This window comes from Prinia subflava, chromosome 1 (assembly GCF_021018805.1).
Source record: "Prinia subflava isolate CZ2003 ecotype Zambia chromosome 1, Cam_Psub_1.2, whole genome shotgun sequence".
In the NCBI taxonomy this organism is placed as follows: domain Eukaryota; kingdom Metazoa; phylum Chordata; class Aves; order Passeriformes; family Cisticolidae; genus Prinia; species Prinia subflava.
The window spans coordinates 103,778,218-103,799,989 of record NC_086247.1 but is presented as its reverse complement, the minus strand read 5'-3'; the positions used below and the strand labels follow the sequence as shown (position 1 = coordinate 103,799,989).

The 21,772-nt window shown below is 35.9% G+C and overlaps 1 protein-coding gene across 1 annotated transcript in view; it reads right to left on the bottom strand.

The window, feature by feature from the left end:
• The window catches only part of CNTNAP2 (contactin associated protein 2), a 1,042,914-nt gene that overhangs the window by 294,193 nt on the left and 726,949 nt on the right, over positions 1–21,772 (bottom strand). The window contains exon 13 of the mRNA XM_063405816.1: positions 8,344–8,544. Coding sequence (XP_063261886.1) covers positions 8,344–8,544 — 201 coding nt within the window. The remainder of the gene's footprint in view (positions 1–8,343; positions 8,545–21,772) is intronic.

Below are 21,772 nucleotides of genomic sequence, written 5' to 3'. Positions count from 1 at the left end.
ATGAACCAATGCTAGCAGAAATAGATTATTTATTCTTAAGGTGATGGGAGAAAAGAGTCCCTTAAATGATACATAATGCTCCAAAATACAAATATTTTTGTGAATATAGTTAAATCTTGTTACCATTCACTCACTATAGCCATGAATCTCTCGAAGTGCTGTGTCATTTAAAAAATGGCTTGAGAGATCTTAAATATATCTTGAATTCATGAATTGGTAAGATCTATCTTTTAAGTAACATGTCTATAACTAGACATTTGTAGTTTAAAGAAAGCATCATTTGTTGCTGTCACGTCAATGCACAGGATCTTAAAAGGCTAAAGGTAAAACCCCACCATTAGCTGTGGAGCATCTATTTGCTTTACAGAGTCCGTGTTGACTACCGAAACATTCCAAAGCAGTGCACACTTCCAATGGAAATGAGTAAAATAGGTCCTTTCTATGGTAACTGAGACAGCAGCATGCACTAACTTGCTGCTGCTTTCTGAAACTGATTATAATTCAGCAGCTAAATTGGTAACTGCTTCCAAACCTTTAGCTGCTCCTTCTGAAAAGCTGGCCTGCATTTCAATCTTTGCATCTTATTAGCAGCTCTATCTTTATCATTGCATTGGACAACAAATGCCCAGATTCCAAGTTTTATTTCCACCAGTAGAAATGGTAATGGTACCCTTTCATCTTTTTTTTTTTTTTTTTTTTTTTTTTTTTTTTTTTTTTTTTTTTTTTTAAATCTGCAGATCCACCTTTCCAGAAAATACGGTTATTGATTTTTTAAATCAATAAATCCTATTAATCAAATGAAGTATCTTTCCCACTTATTCTAAGAATCTTAAGAAGTGATCGTGAATCACTTTTGCCGGCACCACAAATTTCCTGGAAACAGAACTTATTGTCCATATGTCTTTTCACTAAAGTGTCTATCTTATAGAAGATCAGAGGATAATTAAGCTACTTTTTGTCTTCTCGCATTGACTAATCTCACATAACAAAATATTTCAAAGAAAGCAGTGGAAAAGGATCTTGCTGAAGTTGTTCCTTCTAAAAGAAAGAGGTAATCTCCTTTTATATAGACATCTATATGAATATAGATCTCCACAAAGAAATCTGCAGGTACCTATGACATGTGCAACAAGCACAGAAGTTCAAGAGGACAATGGACTCTCCTCCCCCAGATTACTGTGGCAAGGATGCTGTGTAATTTTATAACAGACTGTACTTTTCTCATGCTCCCTTTAAGCTTTAGTAAACTCTAACACTGTCCTCATATACACCCGGGCATTGTTTTATCATTCACAAATATATGCAGTGTATGAAGTTATTGGAGGTGATTCATGGAAAGAATGTACATTACAAGGAAAAGTAGAGAAAAAGCCTGTGGAATTATTCACAGGGTGAAAAGGGGAAAGCATTTCAGGCACTCTGTTTCAAACACAATCTAGAAAAACATTTTAATAGACTGATTTGATAAATAACATCTAGCCAGGACACATAAAAAGTACAGCAAAATATACTCTAACATACTCCTGGAATACGATGTATGTGGGGCAATTAATACCTCAAATAGTCACAGATATATTAATAATCACACCATATCCACACTCCATGTTCTGTTTGTATGCATTCCACTGTATTCCAGAGGTTTACTTGAACTCATAAGCAAAAGCCTGTATGATGTCAGGGGTGGGATCTGGCAACATTACTAACAACAAAACCCAACTCTTACAAAGCGGTTCCAGACATTAACTGATGACTGTTTAAAGAGGGTAGAAAACTTCCCAAATACACAAGTTATAGCTTAATACCCCCAGCAGTCAGGGTGAAATGTGGGAAAACCTAACTTTAACATTCAGATGAAGGGTGAAAGCCCCAGGCTCAAGAAATCAAACATCAGTACCACACCCATGAAAACAGGGCAGGAAATGTTTCAATAAGAGTTGAACCCTATCATATGATGCAAAACACAGGGCAATTAAGGAAGAAAATACCAAGAGAAGACCATAACATGATAGGGAATGGAACTCTGTTTTATGCACTAGAAAATGCCATTTAAAATGTATAGCTGGATTACTCATGCAGTTCTTTCTGACACATTCATCTCAGGAATGGGAGGGAAGAAAGCAACCCTGGATATTTTACTGTATATTTGCATAGGAAAACATAGGGTAATGCAAATGCATTTAGGATATGGGTGAAGGGAAATTCTTGACAAGACACACAATGATACACCACCCAGATCCATTTTGTCTGAGAAATTGATAAACCAATCTGTTTTGCTCATTCACCAGCAAAGATAACTTTTCCCTAGAACAATCTGGATTTGTGAAGAAACAATGTCTGTGATGATTTCTGTGAGAATATTAAACATGAATGGTTTAAAAAAACTTTAATAAAACATGATACAATAAAAGGAGTGGGGAAACTATTGACTTCCTCTAACTTTATGATAAGAAATAAAATTAGTGAATCTTTTCCCATAATAGGTAGATCACATCCACATAGAGAGAGGGTATGAGAAAAAATTGGTTAGGTATGTTCTGCTAGAATTGTGAAGTTAAAATTCATATGCATAATTTTTCTTAAAAAGGGATAACAAAAAGACCTAGAGTTCACTGCACTGCAATTACAATTTCCATAGAGGATTTCCAATATTCATAAAGCTCTTATCAGCTACTACTATTTCTAATAAATACCAAAGCGACATGCACCCTTTTTCAGTTTAGTGATACTGGATTAAATCTAATTCCTACACAACAGTAATGAAAACTTGGAAAATTAGCAGAAATAGTTCACCAGCTAAAAGAATGATGAAGACTGAGTAAAATTAGGAGACTCAGTAGCAAAAAACTCAAAGAAATTGATTAGAGACAAGCAACAGGGCGGACCAAAACAGAGATGAGAGAAGTGTATTAACAACTGGCTGGAAAAAAATGACCTCAAGATAATAATTTATCTGTCTACCATTTACCTAAGTGGACTGATATGTATTTCATGAGAAAAATTTAGCATATGAATTATTTTGTTCCATTGTATGTCAACATAATGACGACTAAAGGAAAAAGAAATCCCCAAAAGCTAATGGTTTCCACTTCTAGGACAAGAGCATGTAGATCAGAGCGGACCAAGGTTATTATTCTGTGCTTTTAACTCCACTAGAAGTTGAAATCAGCTTTTCTAGAACATTGAGAAGAAGGAGTCAATCAATATTATTAAGGCCAGATGAGATACATGACAATTTAGGGGCATATTTTCTGGAAGAAGATTTAAAACAGAATGATGAAGCCTGAGCAAGTTTTAGAGAGACTTCCATTCATCACCGTAGTACTGCAGAAATCCCATTCCTCCCTCAGACTTTCAAAAACTCTTGTTAAGCAGGAATTATATCTGCAGGTAGCACTCTGGATCAGTTAATGGGTAGTGATGGCAAAGTTCATAAGTTCATTAAATTCTGATTTGGATGGCTACTGAGGAAAAATAGCATATTGCAATTTTAAAATTTGTTTTTATCTTAGTCCCTGCATAAATCTTACTTCCTACTGGTATTATGATAGCTTTATTGTAACTGAAACAAACAAACATCAAATTAAGTTTTCCATTTCACCTGTTTAGCTCCTAAATTCATGAAGCTGTTGTCTTATTTCCTCCAGAGACAAACAGGCATGAGACAGTAATTCATGTACTGCAGTAACTCTGCTATATGTTTTTCATATGCTGCCTGCAGCCACAGTGGATAGGAATAAAAACTGGAACAAAACACCAACAGATCTTGCTCTGTTCTCTGTATCTATCCTTTTAGCTCCCACTCTCTGATTATTTGTTACAGTTCCTATAGCTCTGGGAAATGACAGACAGATACTGTGAATGCAGCAGCCTGTCTCCCTTCAGGATTTCATTCCCAGGGTAAGAGGAAGAATGGCAGAACCAGCATGCTGTTCCCTGCCCTTTTCCTAGGCAAAGATCAGTGGCTCATGGAAAATTTCATACCAAGAAAGTCACAAGTGGGTATTATTAGGAAGTCTCATGAAAAGAGCTGATGAAGATGTACAATTTTATTAACTAACATTTTGCATTCTATGAATATATTGTGCCACTGTTCTTTGTATAATTTTGTTTCTTATAGCAAAGAAGGGAAGCTGCTTTCTAGAAGAACAAATTGATACTATATATATCACATTGCCTCTTTCCCCCTTTTAAACCAGGGGGGTTTAAAAGGACTTTCTTCTTTCTGCAAGCTCCTGTTTGCAAATAAAGGAAATGTCCTATCACCTCCCTTATCAACTGGAAAGTACATGGGCATCAAGAACCCTGAAAAGAGACAGCTTTCTGCAGTACTTTCCTCAGTACTAAACATATTATTACCCTCTCAAAATGTTTCCAAGGGAACAAGCAGAAAAGAGGATATGAGAAATGTAACTGTAAAAGTGAAAAACAACCCCCAAAAATCTGCACTTTATTTTTTTTCAAATTTATGTATATTTACAGTGTTATTAGGTTGCAGTTATGATCCATGCACTTACTATTTCATTCATTTATTAACTGCCACAGTTACTTGAATTGCCAAGGTTAAGCCCTATCACAATGATAACTGCATACTCACAAAGGAATTATTATTCTAAAAAAAATTATCTAAATAGACATCAACCTCATGCTAGTCAAAAAAACCCCAAATAAACAATAAACAACCAAAAAATCCCTTACTACTAACAACAACAGAACCTGCTACAGTCCAAGCAAATCTGTACCAAAGTTAGGAGCATAAAAGCTGTGAAACAATTGCAGCCACTGCAGGATCCCTGCTTGAAAACGGGTTCCTCAGAAATTTATGGTGTACCCATAATTTTACTATTTCTTGTGATAACATAATATATTTTTAGCAGAGGTGTCTGGTTTTGCACTTCCTTAAGAAAGTCACCAAGCTATCTTGACTAATTTTGTTTTTTGGATAATCTTTAGCGAGGCTTTGAAACATACCCCTAGGTTTGAACCTAATTTATAACATATTGGGCTGCAAGTTTAAAACAAACTAAAAAACCCCAAAGCCAAAACAGTAAAGACAGAAAATTGCATTTCTAGATAGCCTTTGCTGATTACTAGAAAAGGACTGTTGATTCATCTTTGAGCAGAAAATTGAACCAGATGACCTTCTGCAATACCTTCAAACCTGAATTATCCTATAGCCTCATGAGACTTCTAGGTATGCTTTCAGAAGTCACTTATGACTTTACATGGAACTTCTTATTACTACCTTGCCTCAGACTAAGTAGAAAGGCAGTGGCATTATTACCTGTAAAATCACTCCCAATCCCTTCTGTCAGCAATGATTTTAAACTGTTTGCTAGGACGTACATGTTATTTTGCTCGGATGAAAGCTCATTATTAAGAAAAAAAGACATGGACATAAAACAATCAAGTCTTACAGTCTAAAATTTGCTACACAAATTTTGTGTACAATACAATATGTACAAACACAAGAAGTTTGTAAAGACTAATTTTCATACATCTCTCTGAAATCACATGAGAATGAGATTTCTTTTGAGTGCTATTTTTGCCTGCAGCCAAAAAAAAAAAAACCAAAACAAAAAACCAAAAAACCACACACCAAAAAAACCCCACCAAAAGAAAACAGGCTTATTAATAACAAGGCTTTCCTCAAACACAGAATTTTGATGTAGTTTCTGTTTCATAGCAAAAAATATTATTTAAGCTATTGTTAGCAGCAGAATCAGTGGAATTGTATATACTTCTACCTTGTCAGGAAACATCATAACAATAAGCAGCAAAATCTGTAGTCCACTTACAGATAATAATTACCTGTCATTAATAGATCTTGACTATTAAGTCTCGACTTGTTTAAATAGTTTAACAGAACAATTTCTCCCTGGGAAGGAACCATGTTGTAAAGTGACAGGATGCCCAAGAGACAAAAAGTGAAAAAGTTGAATTCTTAACTGTCTTCTCTGTTTCCCCAGTCCTCTTTGATGCACTTTAAAACAAAGGGACCTTTCTAGGTTAAGTGGTTATTTAAACATCTGAAATGTCTATGTATAAAAGTCCCAGCCTAGAAAAGCACCTAAGGTCAAGGCCACAAACTATCCTGATCCCATGATGCTAATAGAGGTTTTACTACTGGCTGCAATATCACCAGGTTCTGACTTACTGAGGAATACAAAACCTTTTTTTTTTTTTTTTTTTTTTTGCTTTGCTTTTTCCCCCCCCCCCCCTTATTTCTTTGTGTGGGAACTGTACGGCAGTGATTTATACACAAAGCTCAGTGGTGGAAGATGCCACATGAGTGCTTTGAGCTGTGCTGTGAGATGAGTAGGGTGTCATCATTTATTCAGCAAATATGGCAATCCTCCAAAACAGAGGAAGGTATGAAAAATTAGTTCCTTAGTTTAGAAACCATACACTGAAGCCAAGAACACATAGAAAGAAAATGTATTGGCCTCTTTCCCACTAACACACAAATCACTGTGGTTCTATGTGTACAAACCATTACAGGTGTTATGCAAACACTGCAGTGTGATTTTTTGTTACTGTCTAGGTAAAAATAATCTTTGTTGCTTCTTTCTCTTGCTTAAAAAAAAAAACAACCAAAACCCACAAACCCACATTATAGAACATCTGTTGAAACTCACTTTCCAGACCAAAAAAAAGGCTTATAGGGAATTTGTAAGAGAAATTATTTTTCCATTTAAAAGGTGAAAACATGAAAAAGGAGATGTCTGCAAAGTATGCTCAAAATTTTCTAAGAATGCTAAAATGTAAATAGTTTGAACTGCTTGCTTCTTAAGGAAAAAAAATCAGCAAGTTATTATTTTGTGTGCTGTTTAATTGTCCTTTAAATCTAGAAACTAGGCTAAACACCTGCAACTACAGTATATGTTTATTTTATTATAATATAAACATATATTAACAAGTACAAATTGGTCCTGAAATAATAGTGTTATATATATCAAGAAGAAGAATCTAACACTGCACTGTGTCCAAACTATGAGCTTTCTAAGCTCAATATCTCCAGCCCTATTACCAAATGAATTTGCCTTTTAAATACCTGCCAAAGGGACATTCATATACAACTTTTCTGAAGCATACATGAGCAGGGAGCTTGTATCCATCAGCAGAATCTAATCAGAACACTTCTAGTTATGAACATGATTCAGGATGCTATAGATTAAGGCCCAAGGAGGAACAGATCCTTTTCCACGTTGCAGAGTCTCTGTGCTACGCTAAATTAAGCAAAATAACAGCAACAGAGACAAACCATGCATTAGAAATAGTTAAAAAACAGCAGGGAGGATGGAGAGGAGTAACAAGCATTACAGTGTCTATTAAGTAATGGAATGCTTATGGAAATAGGAATAAGATACACATTCCAAATGAATATTTATCTATAGTACCAGGAAAAATATACAAAAAAAAATTATGAAGGAAAGCAACCTAAAGTATGACACTGTGAACATGCAGCCATAAAATTAATCTGAAATGCATTTGAATTGCTCTTACCACAATGAACTTCGTTTACAATCATGAAAATGTGTTATGTTTCCACTTATAAACCAGTCTTCCTTAAGTAACATTAAGATTTATTTAACATCAAAATCTATCGTACACAATTAGAGTACATATAAAGTAGTTACTGCATAATAATAGAGCTTTTAAAATACAATTCCTTCTTTGTGTGCTAATTCTGGAACAACTAATACTTTTGTCTTTATGGGTTACAGGTAACTTTTGTTGAGGAGGCACATACAGGAAGGGTCTCTTCGCTTCCAGTAAAACTACACAGAAAAAGAAGAATCTTCTACTTAATCTATTTGTAGGTAATAGCACACATTTTCTCACACAACTGCATTACTGACCATGCCATTCTCTACAATGTGTGAGGCATCTGATTACCCACAAACGCTGGGCATTTAAGAAACTGTTTCAAAAGTGTTAGTGGAAAAATTCTAACCTTCATTCAAGTTGTGCCCTTGCTGACTGTAGTGTATGAAAACTGACAACCAGAAAAACAGGATAAAGTTCAAAGCAATTTTTCAATGCCTCTATTGATTAAGCTCTAAAAGTTACTGTGTTTACCAAATGCCCCCTGCTGTAAGGAGCAACAGATCTGAGAGGAGAACACACAAACACTTAGTGCAATACCAATCATTTTAGCAGTGAGCAAACAGACAAATTTTTCTAAGAAAATAATGTCTTCTGTATTTTCACTCTGTCAATTTTAAGAAAGGAGAACAAAGAAGTATGTTTAATGAATGGACTTCTCTAATTCAAATAGCTGTTATATTGTTGAAATAAAGCTCCTTAACACCAAATGTAATGGATATCCCATTCTCAGCCTACCTGGTGTATTCAGCAGCCGGGACATCTTGCAAGAGTAGGAGATAAACTGCTCACAGTACTCAGCACTACTGGTGATGGCAGAAATCTGGTCCATTGTTGCACTGTAGTTGAGCTGCAGCACAGATAACTTCTCTGGGCTGTTGCCTCCCACAGAAGTCTGCATTTGCAGGTCATGGTACACAGTTGTCCATACTTTATCCTCTGAAAGAGAGGGCAAGAAAGAAAAGACTGGTAAGAGACAGACAGTGGAACTGAATTAAAATAAATTTAGGCCTTTGACAAAAGATAAAAATGTTCTACAAGATATTTGTTGAGGTGGTAGTGGGGAAGGAGGACACTGCACATGAAAGGTAATCATGTGACAGCATAGTTCCTACTATGAACTGATGGAGGGAAAAAAACTCTGGTTCCCTTTACGAAAAGATATCAAATATACCATGTGAGAAGTCTTCCTTAAACAACTGATGCCTAAGTTACATATGGAACTAATAAGGATTAACTTTGGTCAGAAAGACAGAAGCCTGATGCCCTAAAGATTCAAAGTGACGAACATTCACTGTGCATGGTAAATTGTTTTGGGCTGGAGAGTAACACTGCTTTAGTAAAGTAGTAGTAAAGTAACAACAAAGATGCACCAGATTCTCATATGTTAGATCATTTAGCAATTAATACTGAAAAATGTTTCCACATTTTTTTACCCAGGTTGTGTTCTAATGTAAGACAAAAATAAAACTTCTTGTTGAGACTCAAATATTTTAAAACAGCAGTACCATATAACTTCACTGATTCTCGTTATGGTATAGATAGCACCATAGGAACGGATCGAGTAGAATAGAAATACAAAATCTTCTGTTTAGTTGAGAAAAGGCACAAAGAAGGAAGAAAGACAATTTCAAAATTTTTGATAAGAAATACACCAATATTGGACAAATCCTAACATCTCTGACAAATTTTTTTGCAGGGTCATGCAAAAAGTATGTTATATCCAGCCCAGAACAAAGTCTATATGCATTATATTTCTTTAAACTACTGAAGACCAAGTCACTAGAAATATTACTGTGAACCATTTGTCAGTAGCAACCAGAGAAGATTTAGGATGAGGTATTATAATAATGAAACAACACATTTCACACTCCTTTTATAGCAAGATTTGTTGAAGTTGGAAGGCAATTTAGAAAGGAAACAAAGACAAGGCACAGAAACTTTGCTGTTATAGACCAACCATTTATTTTTCTTAGAGAGGCATTCCACTGAACCAAAATGAAGAAAATGTTATCTGAGTAATATAGGGCTTCAGAATAAAAACTATGAAGATTCAGTCAATATTACTGATACTGTCTTCCTGAAAGAATGCTATTTTATCACTTAGGTGTGAAGAATTTTAAAATTTAGGCTGACAAGGTACCACTCTAAAAATCCACTATTTCAGCTGATATGTACTACTCATATTGTGCATTTCACACAGACCAGGAGTGAAATAGGTCAATTATCCACTGTAAATAAACCACAGAAAACTCTCTGTTCTCTAAACATTAACCTGAAACACACCAGCACAAAATTTCCTAAAATTGCATCAGAGTTGGTCAGTAATATTTGTCACATAATGTTCTTTCACATTTTAAGTTGTTTTTCTGTTTTCCTTTAATTTTTCTGCCTTATATAGTTCTATCACTGAGGGCAAAGTCAAAGAAATATGTCTTGGAATAAAAAATGCAGAACCTTAAAAAACATCACCAGGAGTCTACTCTGTTGCCTTAAATTGGCTTGTACAAAGCCCAGTTTCCCAAATGAGTCAGGCCTCTGCCCCAGCTGTTCTGTCAAGCAACCTCACTGACCAGAGTTGTCCTTCAGAGATGCAGAAACAAAACCCACCACACTGCTAACTTTGCTGTGTTTGTCACAAAAACAGGCTCTCGAGGGAGATCACCTGGCATTTTCTGATGTGAAAATGCACATTTACAGATGTGCCTTACAGCGATAAGCCCCATAAAACATAGTGCACTGCAGTATGTTCTCAATTCTGCTATGTAAATCTCTTGCCTCTTAATGCAAATCTCAGTCATTCTAAAGATTGTGGCCTGCACTTCAATATTTTGACTACATGGAAACACTTTGCCAAACTGACACACACTCAAAAATGCTTCAGCACTTCCTCACCAAGTTCACAGGAATGTGCTCACATACACTGATGAGTTTTGGTGCTACACAGAGTACAGATAGCACCACACATCATTATGATTATCCTTATCTTCTGGATTCTGTACTCTGCCTTATTTTCCAGTCTTAATTTTTACTGCACAGTGTCAGGCTATTTTGGATTATATGGAATCATGTGGACCCATGTGTTTGCAACTGATACAGTGTTAAGTCTTTCTAATCAAATGTTCAGAGATAAGGTGAGCAAAGCAGAAAAATCCTCCACAGCCTGTACACCTCACTAGCCAAATGAGATGAAATTCAGCAGCTGATGCAAGACATTTATTTTACTATTCATATCCTTAGTCCAAAGCTCTTTATAAAACACAGCAATATACTCACATTGAGAAAAAGAAATTTTAAAAAATCCAAAATATAAAAATAATTTTATTTTTATTAAAAAATATAAAATTTAAAATCCTTTTAAAAATTAAAGGAATCCTACTCCCAAGTAGTAATAAAAAATTATAATTGTCACCTGTCAAATTATATAGAGAACATAATCCAGTTTTGTTAAGAGCTTGGGTTGGAAGTTTACTCCAGATTCATTTTCAAGAAATGACTGAGGTAGTTTATACATTCACTGGCAGAAACCTCTCATTCTTGGCAGAAAACACTGTACATGTAAGAACACAAAAGCTCAGTAAGTTATGCACTAGGACAGTTAGAACCTCATACTGGATTTTTGATCCAGCAAGAACTCCTAGAGTAGCCCCTAAGAAGGGACAGGAATGTGATTAGCAATAGGAATTGTGTTAGGCAAGATGTCTGAGAAGCAATTTTCCTATGGATAGCAGATTCTAGCCAATATACAGTCACTTCCCCTCCAAGTTAGGAGGTTTAATCTTTAGTACCGTGGCACACGGTACTAAAGATGATAGAACCACACTCCTGTCAGTCTGAACAACTTCAGGACCTTTCCATCAAAACACAAAATACTACTAATAGTTAAGTGCTTGTTGCACATTGTAATAGATTTTCTTATCAATGTACATTTATATTTGTGCATAAAGTCAATATCTTTTACCGAAAAGCAACTCAATCTCTTCCTGCTGTCTAAAAGATGATGGGAGATTGATTAGGATACACGTGGTCAGATACTGAAAATAAACCTAGGTCTTATTTCAGTTGCAACAAATTTTTTGATAGTCTGGTTCAAATGAGCCACGAACACATTCAGCAAGCTGTCTTGTTCAGACTCGGGAAGCTGTACCTGTGCCCAGGTCAGGTACAGAGAGAGTGTGGAGCAAAAGTTGTGGCTGGTGTACAGGAAGGAAGATCCTTCTCTGGATAAGAGATTTCATGCTCTTCACATATTTTCCTGATTTAACTGTAAACCACTGTCATGACACAAGGACCAAAACTGCATGGAATGGTAGGGCCTTTGCTGGGCTGGGAAAACACACTAACAGAGTAATGTGGTCACAGACAAAAATCCATCTCCCCTCCCCACCAAATGCAGACTCCTGAATACATATAGCTATATATATATGTGGGAATGGCTTCAAGATGTCTGGAAAGACACAAAGGAGATAGATGCCAGGCAGAAATCTCAGCTTTTCTAATGAGTGCTGATTACAAGCTGCTTTTTTCATTTCAGCCTTAAAAATTTGTTAGTGTGTTTATACTGCCCATGGAAATCAGATAGGCATTTCTAACTTGAAGATAAGGCAAATATCTTCACTCATGTTTTCAATTTATCAGAAACTCCTTGAGACCATTCTTGAGAGAGATGGAATCAGTACTGTGCTTGCAGTCATCTTCCATTAGAGAAAAGGTAATGCAGACAGTTCACACTATCTCAAATACCTGTATCCTCACCATTTATGGCATTATCTCCATGTAGATGAGAGCAGGATATGGTATTCATAGTTAACATATCCTTATTTTCTGTCAATAGTACACAGAAGTCCCATTTAAGGTAGACAGAAGTGAAAAATCTGTGCCAGTTAACAGTAATTTGATACACATTCCTGGCAATTACTGTCACCACAACATTGGATTGAGTATTCCTCTAATACAGAAGCAGTTATCGGAAGAACACCTGGCATAAAGCTAGTGCTAACCCCAAGTGTTAAGAGACAATTTGTCAGCCTCAGCTGTGTATATGACCTCTGCACCACCAAAATACACTTCCCCTACTCATGGAAGCGTATGAGCTCCTAACTGGTTTTACCAGGCTGATTCTAGTTTTCCCACTGGAGGACAGAGTACCAGCACCATCAGTAATTGCTAACACTTCAGGAAGTTAAGGGCCTCCAAGATGACCACTTCTTCATTCAAATGCAAGTCTTACAGCTTCTTTTTAACTGTGCACGGTGTGTTGCAGTTGCACAGGGAAAAAAAAAAAAAAAGAGGTTCTTCCATTATTTTGTTCTTAGCAGTGAAAAGGAAGTATGATTTTCTTTGACTAGAATGCTGAAAACCAGTAACCATAGATTCTTAATAGAATTCATAATGGCTTTCACTAGGAACAATCTAATTAGATCCAAACTGCTAATACATTTGATGCAATTATAGAGAAAATAGGTTCCCTGTAATTTAGTCTGTACATTACTCTTTGCTGAAACAGTTCCCCTCTAACAGATAGATATTATAGTAAGATTAAGTTCCTTAATTTAAGAATAATTTTTTAAGAAAGGAAATGACCACCTTTTTCCTTAAAATTACAATAAAGTGACAATTTATTTTGCTGAAAATACTTTTCAGTTGCAATGACTGACTTACTCACTACTCCCTTTTCCAATTAAAAAGTGAAGTAGGTGGCTAAAAAAATAATCAATAAGTATTAGTAATGGTTCACTAATAAAAAGAGAAATGAAATTAAAAATTTCCTTGATCACCAGCTATTCAAGTGATCAAGTAAAATATTAACATAAGTGATTTTCCCCACTTAATACTGAGCTTATTTCATGATGTTGCGATGATATTTATCATTACACTGTTGAGTATTTTGCACATAGTCAGTTTCTTCTGTTACTGAACTTTCCTCACTCATTTGCTTGGTGCTCAGTTAAGCAAGAAGACTTGCTTCTGACAAACAAATTAGGTAATCTTTTGTAATGATAATTAACCGATAATTAATTTGAAAAAGAAATTTCAGAAAACATATTGCTCGTATTCCACAGCTATGGATACATTTTCCCTCTTTTATTTTAACCTACAGTTATATTTATTGCTATTAAAATTTTACTTTTTTCTTGCATTAATGGACTTATATGCTTAAGATATTATCTGATTAGGTATTTTCAAGAAATCAGAAAACAGTTTGATGTCTCAGGAAAGATCATCTGCTCTCTCTCTCTCCTTCAGTGTGGTGGGTTTTTTGATGGATGCAGTTTCATGATCTAAAATTTGGCTGATGTATAAGAACACCTCAGTTCCTGGTTGAAATCTTGAAGATTTTGAGAATTCCTGAGTATATAAAGGCCTGGAGGTTCTTTAATAGACATCCTGATTTTTACCATCATGAGTGCTTTTGTCCCTTCAAATTAGATTACTGCAGCATGTTCTGCAATACACTACACTACAAATGACTCAAGAAACTAGACAGGATGACCCATTTAAAAGGGACTACCTTCTAGGGAGGACTGTCGTGGTCAGACAAACATTACATTCATAATCATTGCATATTGTAAGGTCTCCAATCTTGTTTTCTAATAAGAGCCTAGTTAGTATTATTGAATTGTGTGGGATAGTAACACAAAAATCATTAGCAATGTGAATAAAGTAAGCACCCTTTTTGCAACAGCTTTGTAGAGACAAGACCTGATGCACACAACTGGTGTGGAAAAAATTGATTCCACAACTGATGTGGAAAAGCAGGCCATATCCTCCTCTTCTCCATCCTTTTATATTTCTCTTGGTGTGTGTTTATTTATACAAGCTTAAAACTATATAGCAATTTAAAACTAATTCTGCTACAGACCTCAAAGGAGCTACAGTTGAGTTTATAAAAGTGAAAAATACACATTCGTTTGAACTTAATGAGTGTTTTGACAATCTCGCCTGAGACTTACAAATGTCAATTTTGCAGTGCAGTTAATCTGGTGATATTAACTGCTACCATCTTACTAATGTAGAAATTTGGGTTTAGAGCAGAAATATCCAATATTCAGAAAAAAAAAAAAAAGAATAATTGTAGAGTGTTCTCATGAACTGAATTCGATAGAAAGTAAAGTCAGCCAGTTTCTTAATATATTTAGGCGATTTCTTACAATCTCAAAATACAATTGAGCTATTCCTGCACTCATTTTCTACGTCTACTCCTTTCCCTCTTCCTTTCATTGTTTCTTGATCAAGATAATAATGAATCTTCAAATTTGACTAAGACTCTTGTGTTCTTTTTTACTTACGATGGTGTCTCGTGAGGCAATACACTTCCCTTGTATTTACATAGTCTCTCTCATAACAATTCAAGAAAGAGAAAACTTTATTTATTTTGTGAACTTACAGTGATATTGAATGAAAATTTTCTAATGTTTTATAAATAATAGATATATTCTGATACTTTACAAAATAGAGAGGAAGGAAGTGACCAAAATACAATTTTCAGGGAACCAAAAGTTTCCAGAGAAATGATAATGAAATGGTTGTTCCAATGCAACTTGCTAGAAATCTCGAGGGACACTGGTGAAGTAGCAAGTAGAGGATGAATTCTCTGGATTACTAGAGATGATTTTGAACCACTCAACACAGTTGTACGTGGAAAGCTAATGACAAGAGTACCTTGAGAAAGAGAACAGAGATCACTCGTGCCTTCAAAGAAAAAAAGATTGCAACAACAGATATTGTTATGCTGAAAAGCAGTGCCTGGGGGGGAAAAGCTTAAATCTGATTTGGGCCCTAATGTCAAAAATTACCTCCTATGGGTGTTATTAGAAGCATGAGTTTAAAAATAATCCTATATTAAAAGGAACAATAAATAATGAGATACAGTATAGCCATATGAGGGAGGACTTGGATCATTTAAGTGCCTGGTCTAACAGATGGCAATTGCAGTTCAGTTTAGATTAAGGAACATTAAAGTCATGAACAAAGGACATAAAAGAATTAACAGTGTGGTTGTTTTCAGCACAGTGAGCAGAATATGGGCAAGGGCTGAAAACTTTTTTAACAGTTCAATAACTGAAGAATCAACAACTGATTCCACTTTCTGAGGAGTAACCACATATATAAACAACCATTATACAAATGGAAAGATCAAATATGTGTCATTTAAAGCACCTTTCAGTTCATTCTAGCATATCATAGGAGCATATACACTTAAAAAAATCAACTACTGCATGATTTTTTTCTGTTACAGAGCAACATAGCACAATCCTTTAGCTTTGATCCCAAACAGGTCTTCCTAGAATCATTGAAAAAAAGTAACACAGTTTTAAAAAATATATTTCAAAAGACATCCTGAAGAAAAGGGCTCTTCAAAGCTTTCACTAATTTAGCTGGGACCATAAGAAAGATATTCCTGAGCTGTTCTGGCTTTCTATTGTCATGGACAGACAGAAAGATACTAATGCAAGTCAAGTGCCACCACTAAAAACTCCCCTTACCTTTCATTCCACCATCAGCTAAGTGCATGAATCCTCACTGTACTCTTCCCTGATCCAACTTAGTTCTCTCCAGAAGAACATAATTCCACTCTCCTTTCTCACATCCTGCTAACCCCACTCCATAGACAGACAGAAAAAGGAATATAGTGTGCTGAAGTACCCTTTCTAATTATGGCATGAATAAACTAATGTCAGGCAACCTCCTGGAAAGCTTTCTATTTTTCTTTCAAATGGTGGTTCCAGATTGGAGAACTTACACTTCCAAGTTTTAGTGCATGTTCTTGGTAGTTTCAGTTATTTAATCACTATTCTGAATCATATTTGCCACACTTAAATTTTGGAATCCCATTTTAATTACTACATAAACATAAGCATTGCCTAATTAAATAATAAATATTACCATTAGATACAGTTTAGTGTAAAATCATGTTTTCTGTATTTTTTGATTACTGTGCTAAAATTTCTTTAGAGAATTCAAAAAGCATTGGTGTTGGATAGACAAGATGGACAGTAGAATGAAGTTTAGTCATGTTGTGACTGACAGAAGAATTTTGATATCTTGAACGTCTTTATTTGTAATCTCTCAAAGAAAGCATGAATTAGCATACCACACATTATTTTAAAAGACATTCTATGAAAATTTTTAGTACACCTCTGGTTTGATATGTAGCACAGAGTGACATTAGAAGAGAAGAAAAATAAATCAGGCTTCATAGCAAAGTCAGCAAATCTAATAAAGTAATGTTTAAAAGATTCTCCTAATCTGAGTGTTATGATCTTTATGATCTCATTCTGTCTCAATTTAAATTTGACAACAGAAGAGAAAAAACCCATTAATTTCTACGCTAGTTTACAGTAAAAGACACATCTTTGTCCTGAGAAAAGATAATTATCCCATTTGCACTTATGAGTAGTAATGTTCACAAGTATAACTTTTAATACCAGAGTTAAAAGTACTATGAGAATGGGGAATAAAGATCATGCTAGACCAATAAGAAACTTTTAACTTCTGCAAATTCTTGAATGTTAAGTTTTCAATCTCTTTGTAGACAAAGGATGCCTCATTTTCCCCCTCATCTCAGGACTACCATTAAAACTCCATAACCCGTTGCATGGGACAACCGTGCAATGTCCCTTTATTTCCACCCACAGGAACAGAGTGTTTTTATACAAATGTTTAAGAAAATACAAATTCGCTTTTTTAGAGACTCCAACTCTCCTTGCAGTACACATTTGCAGAAGTTGTACCCTAAAGTGTTGTACAGCTCAAAGACAGGGCTGAGTAAAAAAAGCCCTCTAAGGAAGCCCAGTGCTGCGCCTGCTGCCTCGCTGGCCTCCTGCTAGCAGATATCCAACAGATTCTTGCTTTCACAAAGTCCTTCCTGACACAGGCATATTCCTGCATTAATTCTAATGAGCCCTATTTCCACAAACCTAGTATTCCTGAATATTCTTTTTGTTTCTCAATATAGAAGTCACATCATACAGAAAACACTACAGAATTTGAAAAAGAGGGTGGCATATGTGAAAATGAAGATGCTTTTTTACTACATCTAATATTTTCTTTTTCATCAAAGGCTTGCATATACTTATCCTTTAGACTCCAAAACTACTCAGAAATATAACACCATCTATTAATAAATTTAACATCTCATTATGTAGAAATAATATATTTTAAATTAATAATTCTGAGATACTGAAAAATTCAAAGTTATGCATAATTGAACTTTGTAGTTCAAGTTCAACAGAACTGAATAACTAAGTGTTCTGTTGTCTCATTATTTGGAAAAAGAGGTATTAAGCTGTCTGTATTCCCACTGAGGTACCAAATATATATGGAAACCAACGATTACAAACAGCAAAACATTTTCTAGATCAATGAAAAATTTGCAAGAGAACATCTTTTTGCATTCATCAGCCTTGAAATAAATCCCCCTATAGCCCCTCCAATGTACCAATGCTAGCTCAGACCTTAGAGGGCTTTGGAGGAATATTTCAGGGACAGGACAAAGGATCCAAAAGAGGCTCTGACCCCCAGCTGTAGTTCAAGACATTTATTCCAGGTGGTTTCCAGAGGGCAAAGAGAGCGAGTGCAGAAGGAGAGGGTCTTATCTAGGCTTCTGTTAGGGAGAGATAATTGAGACACAGCCAATATGGTCAGAAAGGGGAGGAAGGGTTAAACTACATGGTTACAGGCTCTAGGGGTCTCTGAGTGGGGAGAAACCATTCCCCAGGGGAATGCAACACAGCCTGATGTTTAGAAGTTATGGAGAATGCTACACTCGATCAGTCAAATTCCACAATATGGTCAAGCTCATTCCTACAAAAGTGGACTCCAGCTTCTCCCTGTACTCCAGCTTGCTTGGCCTGGGCTTACGCTTTGGCTTCTGTCAATCACTCCTCTTTACAGATACATAATCTTTTCTCTTGGTAAGTACACAAGCACCTCAGGCAGCTTTCCTGGTGACTAAGCTGTTTGACTACATTTTATTTAGAATTTTAAATGATTTCTCCATCATAATATAAAAAAATGTCTGGAATAAAATAAGTACTTCTGAATTGAAATTTTCAACAGTGATGGAAACAATTTAGCAACCGACTACTTAGGAGTCTTCAAGTGCCTTCTCTAATTACTAACCACTTTGCTATTTATTTTATTTGATTTCTCCATATTCAACAAATAAGAAATTTCCTTGAAGAAGACAAACAAATTATATCCTTTTAAATATTAAGGCAGCCCTCTGAATTCCATAGGGCTCTCCAAGAACAATTAAACTATTCATAGATCAAATTAAAGTAGTAACATTCAAAAAGTCTATGAAGTTCCTCTTGCCCATCAGACATATATATGTACATATGTGTATTAAGTGTCCACTATGGCAGATCATTCTCATTGCTTAACTTCTAAATGTTACCCACTACAACAGATGAAGTACTTGAACCAAGTGCTGAGATTTTATGAAGGCTATTGACTTTGTTACACTGAGAAGCTGCAGAAATCAATCCCCTTGCAGATTTACAAATGCAGGTCTGCAACTTGCATAACTGACTACCCATATTTGTTTCTTCCATGTTATTAGAGCAATTCAAAATACACATACACACAAAAATAGGGAAACAAAAGTAGACACAAAATTTCCCCAATTAATTCAATGGGTTAAAGGTTTCATTCCACTTCTCTAAAAGACTTACCGACTGATTGAGAAGGGAAAAATTAAAAGGAAAAAAGGGGAGGAAAATACCCTAAACCTGCTCAAACCCCAGGTTCACGGTCTACTGGGTGAAGAACTGACCAAACTGCAGGGCTCAAAGGGTGGTGGTGAATGGGGCTAGACCTGGCTGGTGACCAAGGATCAGTGGTGTTCCTGTCATCACTGGTGCCATTCTAGAGCTAGTTTGTTCAGTGTCTGCATCAGTGATCTGGATGCAGAAGTTGAGTGCATGGTGAGCAAGTCTGTGGAGGACTCTAAACTGGGAGGGGTGGTTTGACTCTTTCAGGGGACAAGAGGCCTTGTTGGTGGAGGGTTAAAAAAATATAATTTCTGTATAAATTAACCAGAGGGTTAAGTTGAGGTATGTGTGGGGGGAGGATAGTAGAGAACGTACAACTGGAACATGACGCAGCTCAGCTTGGAACAAGCATCAGCTTCTGCAAACAGCTCCATGCTATTGTAATGACTGAATCAAGTGTGACTGCAATTCAGGGGATAATTGAGAAGCATTGTTTTAACCAAATCAAGTGTGGATCAGGGTAGAAGCGTAGGTATGATTTAAGATAGTAACTAAGGAATAGGATAATCAGTATCTAGGGGTGGGGGTTAGTTAACATGTGTATAATTTAAACTATAAAAATCACGAATCGACTCTGTATTCTTTGGACATCAGATTTGGGTGTATCATCACCCCTGTGTCCCGCGCGCTTGAATAAAGAACCGCATATGATCGCCTTTGTGTGGTTATATGTTTTCCTACGCTAACAGCCTCATACAGGGACCTGGATAAATTGGAGTACTGGGTAATCATCCATGGCATGCAATTCAACAAGAGCAAATGCTGAGTTCTACACTTGGGATGCAGCAACAGCAGACACAATTCTAGGCTGGGAGAGGAGTGGCTGCAGAGAAGGGTCTGGGGGTACTGACTGACAGGAGGCTCAACAGGAGCCAGCAGTGTGTGCCCTAGCAGCCAGGAGGGCAAACCTCAACCTGGAGTGCACCAAACACAGCACCACCAGCCAGTCAAAAGAAGTGATTATCCTGCTGTATTCAGCAACAATGTGGCCTCTCCCTAAGTACTGTGTGAGGTTACAGGCCCCATATTTTAAAAAAGCATTATGATACTTGAGTGCATTCATAAGAGGACATCAAAGCTGGGAAGGGGCTGAACCCCTTTTCAAGAATCAAAAATCATCTCAGTTCTTTAGATACAAAACCAGCTTTTATTTGTAGTATTTTTTAGCCCATGAAAAAAGATTGGATCCCAAAAGCAAAGCCATCTGTAAAAATATCTGGCCTTAAAATGTCAATGCTAAAATTCAGTGAACACTAAATTCAACAGAAGCAAAAGATCAAAAATTAAAACTTTTATGAATTTCCTAATAATGGAAAAATCTTTGCAATATATAGAAAAGGAGTGGACAGTCCTGTTTTATTCAAAATCCATTTCATTGCTGTCACTTGCCAGATATTCATTCTGGCATAAGATTATGTTGCAAATAAATGAAAAACAAAGATCCTTCTATTGACTTGAAAAAAAACTGAACAAACAAAAACCCCCAAACTTAAAACCCATACATACCAAAAGAAATATAATGTTACATAATCCCATGAATGTTTTATAGAGACAAAAGGACAGACCGTTTGAGAGAACTCACTACCTCAAGACATCCACAGGACTGGGCCAGGATTAAGGTTTACTTTTTTTATCTGCTCAAAAGGACATAGCTAATACCAACAATTGCTCTACATGCAGTCTCATTCAGGAATCTGAAGAAATAACTTAGGGACTATATGAAGCAAAAAGTATTATTGAAAAGGGAATAGGAAGTGACTCAATATTGATGTTGGTATTAAAATATTAGTTTAAAATACATTTCAATCAAATGTTAGCAACTGAGTTAATAGAAGATATTTCCCAGGACTGGAACAAAAGAAAGGGGAGGAACAGAAGTAATTTCAAGAGAAATTATCTCTGTTCCAGTTACACTTTCAAAAAACATTATATGATTTGAAAATATTAAAATGTAATCTTGAAAAACTGTCTAGTTTTGGTGCTTCATGTGCTACTAAAACCCATAAGACTGATTAGCAACTTCTACCCAGGAAGCAGGCTGAAACAGCAGCTACTCTAATTTGATTCTTCCATCTCTGATGTAATGAAAAATGTGGTTTGCTGGTCTCCGGCATCTGCAGTGCCTCTTTTCCACTCCAGATGCCACAAAGCCCTGCAAAGCATTTGAAAGTATAGGTCTGCAATACAGATGGGCATTAAGTAACACTTTAATTAATATTTTATATTAATATGACAGTTGTAGCAAAAATCTGCAACAGCTATGGCAAAGGTGTCAGGCATAAGTGAAGCAACCACTCAGAGCTCCAGAACACAGCAATAAAGACTGCAGAAATGTCAGACAGCCGCTCAAATACTAACAGTAATTAAGTTAGTACTTTTTTTTGTAGTTT